The 12,686-nt window shown below is 36.8% G+C and overlaps 1 protein-coding gene across 1 annotated transcript; it reads right to left on the bottom strand.

Annotated features, from left to right (window-relative positions):
* Positions 1 to 297: 297 nt before the first annotated feature.
* Positions 298 to 9,547, bottom strand: LOC136799674 (otoferlin-like). Its single transcript, XM_067056389.1, has 12 exons — positions 9,219 to 9,547; positions 8,741 to 8,911; positions 8,252 to 8,412; positions 6,530 to 6,672; positions 5,687 to 5,775; positions 5,331 to 5,429; positions 4,626 to 4,767; positions 3,811 to 3,910; positions 2,906 to 3,052; positions 2,205 to 2,328; positions 1,668 to 1,815; positions 298 to 1,326 (listed from the first exon to the last, which is right to left on the bottom strand). Exons 1-12 carry the CDS (start codon positions 9,545 to 9,547, stop codon positions 1,294 to 1,296), a joined length of 1,686 nt encoding a protein of 561 aa, XP_066912490.1. The 3' UTR covers positions 298 to 1,293.
* Between the last annotated feature and the right edge of the window lie 3,139 nt (positions 9,548 to 12,686).

Genomic DNA, 12,686 nt, shown 5'->3' with positions numbered 1-12,686 from the left:
TATTATGTAAAATGAAAAATTCATATGAATTAAAGATAAAATAGAGGTATTGGCAATCGGCGCCGAAATATTTGGCACAAAAAGGGGAATTCACTCAAAACTTTAAAACCGCAAGTGATTTTTAAGTGCTTTGAAGTACAGTTTTGAAGTAGAGCTTCAACTCTGAGTTTTGACATTAGACTTAAAACTTAAGCTAGATCTCAGGATCTAAAAGCTCAAAAATGTTCCAATAAGGCTGATAATATAGCCTGGAAGCCACTTAACCCCTTCCAAATGGAAATATCCAATGAAGCAAAGTGGAAGTACTAAAACTGCAATTCTCGCCCGATCTTTAAATTCTGAAAAACGTTAAAATACCCTAAATTGGCAATATATTTCGGCGCTGATTGTGGTTAATAAATAATTTAACAATGAATAATTTAACAATGAATAATTTAACAATGAATAATTTAACGATGAATAACTTAAATTTCCGCATATTTCCTATGTACAAATTTCTGATAAAATTCACAAAAAATAGATTTGCACGCCGGTGACGCTAGAAACCTGAAGCTAGCCGGCAGCTCAGATGTAAAACTAGTTTTTGACTTAAACAGTTAAAAACTAGAGTATTTCGGCTCTGTCAAACACAGAATTATCACAAACAGATATTAGATTAGCTTTCTCGTTTCAATTCCTTAAAAAAAAACAGACTATATAATATTTCGCCGAGGACGTCATTTGCCTGTAGGAGCTCTTTCCAAGAGTTTTGATTTTTTTTAGAGCTTTTCACGTTTTTTTACAGGGTTATACTTAGAAATACATTCACCCGCCAGTTTTTAATTGTATATTTTACCACTAAGAAAACTTATAAAATGTATAACCCTTGATGAAATACTATTTGAATATTTATTAGAGTAAATCCTTTATTAACGGAATGTTCACTTTTACTTTCATTCATTTTATTCATTCATTCATCCAGTCATCCATCTTTTTACCGAATGGGAGGAATTCAATTGTTGTTCACCGATCAGCCCTCACGTTCAGAAATTGCATAGAAAGGAGTTTGGTGCAAGTTTACGAGTCGAGGGTTGAATGAAGTCATATGTTTGAACTCGACCCCCTTTACGTAAACCGCGGAGTTGGAGCAGTGAGTGAGGGCTCGCACAGCACTGGATCAGAAACGTTTGATCTTGATCTCAAAGAAAGATGGAATACTGCATCTAGGATTTCATCTGTTTTTCCTACCCTTCTTTGTTCATTATCGATACATAAGGCATATCTTTTGATATATACAACCAATCCAGACTGTATCTAAGCACCAAAGATCTTTTTGACGGTGTAGCCCTGAAAATCAATGAACGCTTGTAAGTTAATAGTTTAATGGGAAGGAAAATTACATTATTAATTGTCAGGCGAACAAGTCAACACAAAAATTGCTCAAACCAAAGATAGAGCTTCTGATAACCGCTGATTATAATGGGCAAGAAGAATCAGTTTGTTTATTGAAAATATAGATTGATCAAAAGACAGAATAGCTTAGATTTCGTGAATCGCTAATGAAATGCTTTTAAACCGCTTTTAAGCCAATAAGTGAATAAATCGACAGAAAAAAGAACAGCCGTATCTCAGACAAAATTAACTGTTCTTATAGTAAAATCGTGTATATCATTGAAAATGAAACTTACGGGCATTGAGTAGAAGAAAAGGGCCATCAAAGCAATCAACATGGCCACAACTAAGAACTTCAACAAACAGAATTTGTATTGCTCCCAAATCATGTATCGTAATGATTTAAATGGATTCATAAACCACGTGAAAGATGTATCTGGACGGCTAGAAAAAGAAGAAGATTTTTGTTGCACTTAAAGTAATAGCTTAATGTTCAAATGATCTTCATATTATCTTTAAAGAAAATTAATAATGTGAAAAAAAATCTTTTTTCTAGTTGGCTTGTGATAAAAAATATTCTGAGGGAAAAAGTTTACATCGAGGTACATTGGTGCAGCCTCCTGATTTCATGCATCGAGAGTTACAGCCTTACAGCATTTCTAGAAGGTAGGTCGTTGGAGTCGAAAAGCCTTTTTTTTGCTGAGTTTTGACTCCAACGGGCAACTTTCTAGAGTCTGTAACTTCTGAAACGCGAATTGACTTTAATTGGGATAGAAGACAGTTTTAAGCTCGACCGTAAGCATACAGTATAGCTACAAAGAAAAAAATCTTACTTTGGTTTCTCAAGTGGTTGTGGTTCTTCTCGCCCCAGGCCACAAGGTGTTTTCTCTGCTTCTTCCTGAGTCAGCAATTCAAGCTCTGCTTCCACTTTACCCGCTAACTCGATCTCTTCCAAATCTATAGGGAATGAAGTCATGAACCAATAAGAGCAGTACAATTTTTAAGTAGTTAAGAAAATGGAATGTCAAGTCCCTCTTTCTTAGATAAATAACTGTTTGGATAAAAGGTTAAAGCCCGCCCGCCCCCAGTGAAGACGTACTTTAACCCCTGCTGAGGTCCATTTCTATCACAAGGGGATAAGGTTATAAATACGGCGGAGCTCAATAGGGGAATAAGGTTTCACGCATCCCCGCAATTGATTTTGATATATGGGATGCGTATTGTATATAGAATTACCGTCCGAGAATTACCCCGAATTCGAGGTGAATTGTTTCAATTTTTAAAAAGCTGAAGCTACAATGATTGTATTAACCTCTAGCCATTCAAATTTAACGACTTTGAAAGATCTCTTAAAACTCACCCCCGGGAGACGGAGGTAGTAATGCTCGGACGGGAATTCTAGACACGATTACCATCCTCTATATCAAAACATATGAGAGGGGATGCGTGTAGCCTAGGGTATAACCGGGATTCTGTACTTTTGTAAAAAATCAAGTAAAAATCCGGAAAAATTCAAAACTATAATAAAACATACCGGTATTAACAGCAAAAGGCCACCATCCTTTGATATGTTTAGCCTTGAAGATAGATATCGTTTTCTCGACTTTCATGGTATCCAGGCTACAAGTTTTTGCTGTTTTGGCGCCTCGTGGCATATGAGCAAGATCAAGACACAAATCACCTGAAATTCAAAAGAAGGTATTTGTATCAATTATAGGTAACGTTAAGACACTTTTTTCCCTAGGCCCTAGTAGTTTCTTCCGTTAAAATGATTAAATGTTATTGGTTGAAAGTGCATTTATAAGACTTTAAGTAGCCCGGGGTCCACTTAGAGCTTTTTTATGGTCTTTTTGGCGCTGATAAGTGGCCCGGTAGTATATGGTAATATGCTTTTGCTTAGGCGGACTGTAAAACAGTCCGCCAGATTTTTGTTGTTTTTGGAAGGTAAAAACAGTACGAAGCAATGTTTTTATTTGAGAATAGGGCATTGCAAATCTGTTATAGATGTTTGTTTCTCATTTTTGATTACATCTTTCAACTCTAAGTAGTTTTTTTGTTATTTGGATTTAACACATTCTCTTTCAAAATGGCGACCTTGCCAAACGCTCCTAGTCTACTTCACTGGACTCAGCGTCATAAAAAATTATCAAAAAGCAAAGTTCAGCCAGAAGTAGACTCTAGTCTAGGCTTTAAGTGGAAAGAAGGGAGTTTGGGTACGAGTTGCGTACGGGTTTGATGGTGTGGCAGTATTTGCCCTTTTTCGTCGATCTTTTGGTGTTTGAAGAAAAACAAGACGGTATTTCAGTGTCAAACATGTAATGTCGTGACAAAATAAGGATTTTAGCAATTCTTACTATCGGTGTTGACAAAATTCGTCATTATTTCGGTGTTCGCGACCCCCGGATACACCCCTTGGTAGAATAACTCAGTGATACTCACCGATAAAATCGTCAGCTGAAAAAGCATCAGCATCCCATACTTGAAGTGTTAATCTTGATGGTACTTTCTCTTCTGATTCGTCCCAAGAGAAAAAATTGGCCTAACAATGAAAAACACATTTTTAAGAAAAACAAATGGACAATGTATTCAACTTCAAATTATTCCTATTAGGAATAATATAGAATAATTGTGACTTTAGATATCGACAACTTTTAAAATTTAAACTCATTTCTTTACATAGATTTGTTCAATAATAAGCACTTTTATTCCTCTTAGAGCAATAACATCTCCATAGATATACTTGTGTCAGTTCCCCAGTCAAATGAGCCCCGGTTGAAAACCAATCACCATGGAGAAAATAGTTTGGGAATTTTCGAACCCGATGGACAACGGTTTAAACTTCCCCTTCACCCTGGCGTTTTTTGTCACTCAAGTGGGATCATTTTGCTGATTGAGATTATCCCCTGTCCATTTATCCCCCATAAATTTGAGACAGGGTTGTCATTGAAGTCTAGCTCAGTTATCTCAAAAGTATGTGGACACTTCCTTTTTCAACGGCTAAAAGTAAAAAAGGCAAAATAGATCTACTTCACATGACTGTAACTTATTGTAATTTATGTAAGATTCGAAAATTTTTTATTCTAAAAAGTGTCAAGATTTTTGAACCAGTGGAAAAACCCTTCATTTTTTTCTACAATTTTCGTTTTTTTCAAAAATTCATTCTTTGGTATTATCATCCTCAAAGATATCTTTCCAACGGTGTATAAGCTGACATGTCCACATACTTTTCAAACTGTTTTAGAATAAAGTGGTACCTTCTTCTTGATGACAATCTTTTCTTCAGCTTTTTGGTATTGGAAAGGGAAAACAAATCGCCAATTGAAATTCCCTTCACCAGTCAGTGAACGATAATGAACATCTGTTTGTTGTTTCTCATCCTTCATACCTTCCAACCATCTGAAGATGAAAATCAAATTGTTCTGTTTACGCAAATGTATTAAAGGGGTTTAATTTATTAAATTATTTCTCCAGTTTTTTCCAAACTACTTAAACTTTCAACATGCATTATTCCAAGAATTAGCAGTGGGCTTTGTCAGAAGTTTCTTTCTGAATTTACAGTCAATGTTGTATATTACTTGTCAATGATTTGAATGATAAGTCGGTAACTCGAAATATATTGCCAATAAAAATACAAATTGTTGTTAAAAAGTCAGTCTATGGTTTCGGTAAATTATTTTTGTGGTAGACTTATCTATCCGCAGACCCGTGTGCTGTCCTTCCCAGGACTCATCAGTGCGGCTCAGATAAGCGAACATAAGCTGCTGTTGTCACCAGTGTGCTAGAATGAGATTTCCACAATCGCTTGTTGTGAACTGAGAAAATCTAAAGGAGTTTAAAGTGCTATAGGGTCACCAGTGTGCTAGAATGAGATTTCCACAATCGCTTGTTGTGAACTGAGAAAATCTAGTTTAAAGTGCTATAGGGTAGAATTTTACAATTGTTTCAGTTTCATTCTTTACCCTTTGACATAGATGTCACTACACGCTTCACCAGTGACCAAGTTGATCTCGTCCATCAGAACGTCTTCCGTATTCCAGATAATCACACGAAGTTCGTACCTTAAACAACAAACAATTGTATTTGAATAATGATAACGAAGTGAAGAAATGCCTCACTTGTCAGAAAGTATTCGAAAGCCTTATCAGCCCCTTTTACGTCGGCTCTTAGAACGTCAAAGCTCTTTTTTCCATTTTTAGCCCAGTCCTAAAGTAATTTAATTTTGATCCGTAACACCGGCCCTTATCACGCTAGCGACGAAAAGACGCTAAAAAGGGCCGGCGTAATCTTTTTGGATATGCTGTGAGATAGAACTTACGTTGCAGGTTTTCTTGGAGTGATTTCGACAGGAGCACCAGGAGACGGCATGTCCATCGCAAACATATCAACCCAAAGCTCAATTTTACCCTGGAAATATATAAATGTTAAGTCATCAGAAGATTCGATTGCAAATTGATGAGCCAGTACTCAAATGTGAATTCATGGCAAACGGGAAATGTTCGCAGTTGAAAAAGTGTTGCGAATGAATAATTGTATGTGCATTGGTTTTTTTCTTTAAAAAATTGTTTACATTAGCTCACAACTCAAAAGGGTTTAAAAGTTGGGTCCGTGGAAGTTATTGCAATGGTGCATATCGTGAATACCTTGGACAAAGTTTCTCAATCCCGGACGAGCAAAATCTTTGATCGGAGTTTTTTAAAAGTGGTAATTAAACCTTTATTGCTCGCCCGACTTGAGTCTATACATTGAAAAAATTCGCTCCTGTTGTATGGCGATTCTGCAGCGGAAAAATATGCTGACAGTGCCAACACTGCTGGGCCTTTACGCCGCTTAAGCTTTCTTGTTTTTAACATTGCAATGACTTCTTTGTCTTTGCAGGTACCACTAAAACTCCGGTCAAAGATGGCGAATATAGCTTTGCTCATGGATGTATAAAGATCGGTTCTACAGTCGATCTTCGAAAGTTTAAAGTGATGTGTCAAAAAAACGAATGCATAAAACCAATGTCTTGGCTCCAAACATTCGGGAAAATCACAAAGTGGAATAGACGTTAATGTGTGGAAAAAAAGCCGTGAAGTTTAGTATAGGTTAGGACATTCATTCGTATGAATGAAGATTATAATTCTTCCAGGAGCTAATTCGATGAAAACAAACCACTCACCTGTTCGATACCTGGCTTCTCTGGATTATAAAGCGACCTGGTTTCCACGTGTTCTGCCACAAGAGAAAATCCCTTCTTTGGGATTCGATGAAAATGATGTAATGCTTTTAAGGCGCATGGTTCGTCTGACGGCTTCGTGTTGCCTAGAAACAAGCGGTGAATTGAGATATGAATAAGGAAAAAACAAGCTACATTCTGAATGGACCTACCTGAAGATTGATGTAATAAGACAATTGAAAAATGACAAAGAAATCCGGCGATTCTCGGCTGTTCTGGCGATTTTTAGAAAGTTCCTGTACCAAAATCAGTTTCATTGAAAATTGAACCATGCTTTATCGTGGACATTCTTATAAATAATGTTTTTGTTTGAAAAAAAACAAACCCATAAAACGAAAAAATCCAATGAAAATCTGCAAAAACGGGAATTTCCGGCATTTTCGGCCGGAAAAAAATTTTTCTCAAAAAATCGAACTCGGTCATGTTTTGAGCATCGCGAATACGCATCTTTCTGCAAAAAATCAGAAAAAACTAAGGATGAAAATTCGAGAAAATGTCAAAAAACCGGTTTTTCCTGCATATTTCCGGCATCTTCGGCCGGAAAGAAATGTTTTTCGAAAATCGGGCTCTGTCACATTTTAGGTATTGTCATTTTGCATCAAAATATAAAGTACAGCTCGAGAAATTCATACTATCTTTAGGTTGTTCCGGCGATTTTTAAATAGTTCCGGCTTCAAAAATCAATTCTTTTTTATTGAAAATTGAAACATGCATGATGGTGGGCATTGCTATTAATAATGCTTTTGAATGAAAAAACAACCATTTATAAGGAAAAAGTCCAATGAAAATCCAGAAAAAACGATTTCCGGCATATTTCCGGCATTTTCAACCGGAAAAGTTTTTTTCCTCAAAAATCGGACTCCGCCATGTTTTGGGCATTGTTAATACGCATCTTTGAGCAAAAAATCAGAAAAAACTAATGATAAAATCTCGAGAAAATGCCAAAAAACCAGTTTTTCATCTTTGTGCCAAAAATCAGAAAAAACTAATGATCCAATCCTGAGAAAAGCTGGTAACAGACGGACGAACGAACGGACGGTCCAAAAATTACGCTTTTTTGAAAGTTATCAATTGTAAAAGGGGTACGCACGATACGAAAGTCTCGTGTTCGCAGGCGAAAAGTTTTTTACACTACATACCGTAGGATTGCTAAACTTCCTCATTCCTAGCGAAACTTTCCGATTACTAGTACAACGGAAAAGGACCAAAACGCTACAAACGTAGATTTAACACCGATTTTGCCGGAGACGCCTAGAAATGTTTAAATTCAATACTCATTTTTGTAAGACAGTCTACCAAATTCAGCAATTTGGCTTGTATAGAGCTTCTTCATTGACCATTTTTTTGACCGAAAGCCAAACAAAAATTGACAACTAAAACAAGCACAAGCAAAGATATTTCTCCGTCACTCGTTAGTGAAGTCAGACGAATATCGGTAAACCGACCGGCTAGAAAAGAGTTGAAGGCCCACTTTAAATACCAAATCTGCCAAACTGGTTCCGTAAAATTGCGACATCTTCCAGTGATATACTTTACCAAAGTTATGGAAATTGTCAAGTGATGTTTAATTTTCCCTTTCTAAAGTTTACCGTCGTCATATTTCGACTAACGTCGGAGTCTTACGTCGAAAAACCAAGGCTCAGGTCGAAAAAGCACGACACTTACCGGCTTCGTCAGTGATGGACGACGAAGCGGCGAAAATCATATTTTCAACACGACATTTGCCAGGTGCTGTGTAATGGGGACCGTCCAAACTCTCATCTTTACAAATACGCGCCAAAATTTGCGTTGGTTTCATTGGGTCACGCCATTTGTTGAAGCCGAATCTAAAAGAGACATGGGAGAGAAAAACATTATTTGAATCCACATTACTGAATCAAGGACGGTAAAAGTGCTAATTTACCGTCGTCTTCAGCTGATCAGGATCTAGTCAAATTAGAACCATACCGTCTCCGTCGCAGAAAACATACATACATAAACTCTGTAATAACCGATCACGCCGATCGTTTGATTGACGTAATGGAAGCCTAAACCTAAACTTAACCTTCTTATTTAATTGAGAAAATAGCATGTTGAAACCATGTCAGCGTAATCAGACGAATTCTCTTGAGTGTGGTTTCCACATGGAAGCAAAAAAAAGAGTGTAAAACTTACGTCGCATAAATGGATGACAATCCACACGTGGGTCGATGCCGAGAATAAAATCGGTTTTCGATATCAATTCTCGTTTCACCGATCAAATCGTCGGAGCCGACCATATCGTAGTCGTAAACACCAACAGTCATCATGTTGTCCATCGGAATGATCGCTTCGAAATCAAACACTCTATAATCGTAATGAAAAATAATTTCAAGTCAAAATTGCACAGAATGTCCTTCTTTGTGAGAGACAACCTCTCCAGATATTTTTATGTTTTTGACATTTATAGCTTTCAAATGCATTTCTACCCAGTCTCTGATTTGTGTAAGAATGCACGCCGCCTGCCTCGTCATTGTAGTTGAAATTGGGGGCAATGTCTTCTAGTATGCACCACGTGTAAATGATTCTGTACCTGTCTCTTCTTCTTTCAAGACTGTAGATTTTCAGTTGGTTCAATTTTCCCAATAGTTTAAGTGGCTCAACGAGGGGATACCGTTCAGGAATGATTTTTGTAGCAGCTCTAGTTCTTGAATGAGAACATCTCTTTGATGGAGACCATAGTTGAGAGCAGTAGTCAAGGTGTGGAATGGCAAGTGACTTCCAAAGGGTTAGCATGACATCTTTGTCCCTTGTCTTGAAAGTACGAAATATCCAAGAGCTGATAGATTTCACTTTGTTGATTTGGTTTTTGATGTGTTGATTGTAGCTCATATCTACATCTAGAGTAACTCCAAGGTCTTTGACTTGGCTTTTTGTTTCAATTTGATCTCGAGTATCAGAATAATAAACTGAATAGGGTTTCAGCTCTTCATTTTTTTCCATATTGCATATGTTTCGAATTTGAGTCCATTCAGTTGCATATATTGATCTCTGACCATTTGTATACTGAGTTGAGATCGTTTTGGAGAAGTTGGACATCATTTTGACTGGCCAGTGCTTTCATCAGCCTGGTGTCATCCGCAAATGAAGACAGGACAAGCGTTGTATATATCTTCATCAATATCCTGTATCATTACAAGAAACAGAAGGGGACCTAGCACAGAACCCTGAGGCACCCCGGATATGATATCTGCATTTCTGGATAGCGTTGTGTTGACAGAGACTCTCTGTGTTCTCCCTGTAAGAAATGACTTTATCCAGGATAGAAGTTTTCCACAAATGCCATTTCTTTCAAGTTTCTGTAGCAGTATCGAGTGATCAACACGGTCAAATGCTTTACTGAAATCGAGATAGATGACATCTACATTGTAGCCATTTTCAAATATAGTGGATTAGACGTTCAGTGTGAGCAAGCAGTTGGCTTAAGCAGGATCTTCCTGACCTAAATCCATGTTGGTTGCTGTTGTAGAGGTTGTTTCTTTCCAGATGATCTTGCAAATTTTTTCTTACAATCTTTTCAAAAACTTTAGTGATGTGTGATGTAAGAGCGACAGGGCGATAGTTTTTCAGCCAATCCTTGATTTCCTTTTTTTGAAAATAGGGGTGATGTAACTTGTTTTCAGTATCTTTGGAGTGAATCCTTTGTCAAGAATGTTCTGCCATATCAATCTGAGTGGTTTTGCAAGCTGTGATTTGTTTTTGAGTAGAAATATAGCTGGAAAAGCCATCTGGGCCAGCAGCTGAGTTTGAAGAGAGGGTTTGTATCTCTCTAATAAAGTCGTCCTCTGTGAGGTCAAAATAATCAAGTTTTCTCCGTAACTTGCGAAGGATTGAGATCAGGATTTTCATATTGTGATTTTTGGTGGTGTGAATACAGATTTATATTGATCTTGAAGTATATTGGCCATCTGAAGGTTATTGTCTGTTAGCTTATTTGTGATGGGATCTAATAATGGTCCCACTTTAGGTTTGGTTTTAGAAAATCTTTTTGCGTAAGAGTAGAAGAATTTGGGTTCACTTGATTTTGGAGATTGCATCTAGCTCTTGGTTGTACCTTTCGTTGGCATAGCTGCTTTGTAATTTTAGTTCGATATCAATCAATCTTGACTTTGTGTTCTTGTTGAGCTGTCTTTTCTTCAGTTTTCTTCTTTTTCGCATAAGAATTCGACGATCGCGTGGAATAATTGTTTTTCTTTATCGGTTTTCGTAAAGGAATGTGCTTTTGGTGATAACATCAATGCATTTCTCAAGGAATACATTGTATTGTTCATCAGGGTTAGAATCATAAGTTTTTAAAATATTTTCCCAATCAATATCATCCAAAGTTTTATTGACGTTTTCCCAGTCTATTTTGTTATTGTAAAAGTTGAATTTGTCGAAGTCATTGTTAAAAATTTTTTCTGTATCAGTAATTCTAGTTTTGTTAAAAGATAAATGTGTAACAACCTCAATGTTGTAGTGATCTGAGTATATGGTTGGTGTTGTTTGGTAGTTAAAGATCATGTCTGTATTGTTTGTTAAAAGAAAGTCTAAAATATTTCCGTTGGTGTGTGTGCATTTATTCACAATTTGAGAAAGGTTGAACTGTAGTGCGAATTCATCTAAAATTTTTAAGAGTGATCGGTCACAGTTCACTGTAGGTACACATTGTTGGTTTGAGAGTGTATGTGGAATGTTAAAATCACCGCAAATGTAAAGATCAGGACAGCAACCATAGAAAGTCATTCACATACTGAATTTAAAAGATCTTCTATGTGGCGTTTTTTTGCAAACTTCAAAAAACTGATTTTTGTCCCGCCTTTGCTGGACTTTGGCTTAAGTGCTTGAGTGCAGCATAGGGTACAAAGTCCAAACATGCGTTTCCCGTAATTTTTGTGTGAAGAGTTAGGTCTATACTGTCTCTTGAAAACTAAAAATAATTATATTCGCTCATCTTTTAGAACAAGCACTTCAAAAATCAATAACATTAGACATAAATTCAAACTGAAAAATCATCAGCGAAGGTAAAAAATAATCCTTATTCGGCTGACGGTAAATTATTCTCCTGGGAATAGAGCCGCCAAATGATCAAATCAAAACAATGATAATGTGTGACGTCATAATTACTGCTTTTCAGTTTGCGTGTTTTGAAAGTTTGATGTGTGTACTCCGTCTTCGTGGAATTTCTTAATGGCATGAAAACAGAATATGCTATGTCTTTAAAAAAAGAACAAATTTCTAAAAGGCTTTTGTTGTTCTGTGAATATTTCTTTTTGGATTGAAAAATTCCATCTTTTATTGTTCTAATGATTATAATATTTATTTATAAGATGCTTTGCTGTCTTTTTAATCTTTGTGTAAACTTGCATATGTTTTGCATACTTTCCAACTAAATCCAACCACGGCTTTTTCGTTCCTCTATTTTTGCATAGAATGGCGGATGGAAAGGCGAAAAGGTCTATTTGAAAGTTTGAAACAAAATAAAACGTGCAGCAACCAAAATCAACCAACCAAGATTTGTCATTCAATTCCCAAGACAGCGCTTCGATTTTTAAGGCCTTGTTTATACGGTCGTGGCTTCTTCGTAAAGACGAAAGACAGATCTGGACTTATTTCGTACTTTCCAGTCTCTTGTTCATAGTTTTTCTGACTTTCTGGTTCTGTGTGTGAGTTATTTACTATGTTTTCTAACTTACTGAATGACTTACCGACAGATCGCCACCGGTGGGATTCAACCCACTAAATGCAAAGTTCCGATGTTTTGAAACCCAATGCCTTATCCACTGCGCCACGGATTCATGCCGAAAGAGCGTTTCTTATGGCTATTTATATTGTACAAACTGCAGACCAGACTGTAGTAAGAGAAAATCACAAAAGAGTGCTTTTTTCGAGCTCCAACCCTAACCCTAACTGATAATAACCAAATTCCTAGCCAATCTGATACGTAACCACACCCAAACCACACCCATACCCAACCCTACCAGGTCGCCTGCAGGTCCTGACACTATTCCCGCAAGCCGGATCCGAAAAATAGATACATGTTTTTCGTCTTACGAAGAAGCCTTCACCTGTTTATACGCTAAAGTAAAAATAATTCCGCACA

The sequence above is a fragment of the Clytia hemisphaerica genome, unplaced genomic scaffold (assembly GCF_902728285.1).
Source record: "Clytia hemisphaerica strain Z4C2 unplaced genomic scaffold, Clytia hemisphaerica genome assembly, whole genome shotgun sequence".
NCBI lineage: Eukaryota > Metazoa > Cnidaria > Hydrozoa > Leptothecata > Clytiidae > Clytia > Clytia hemisphaerica.
Note: the sequence above shows the minus strand (reverse complement) of the source record. Positions and strands in the feature narration are given on the sequence as shown.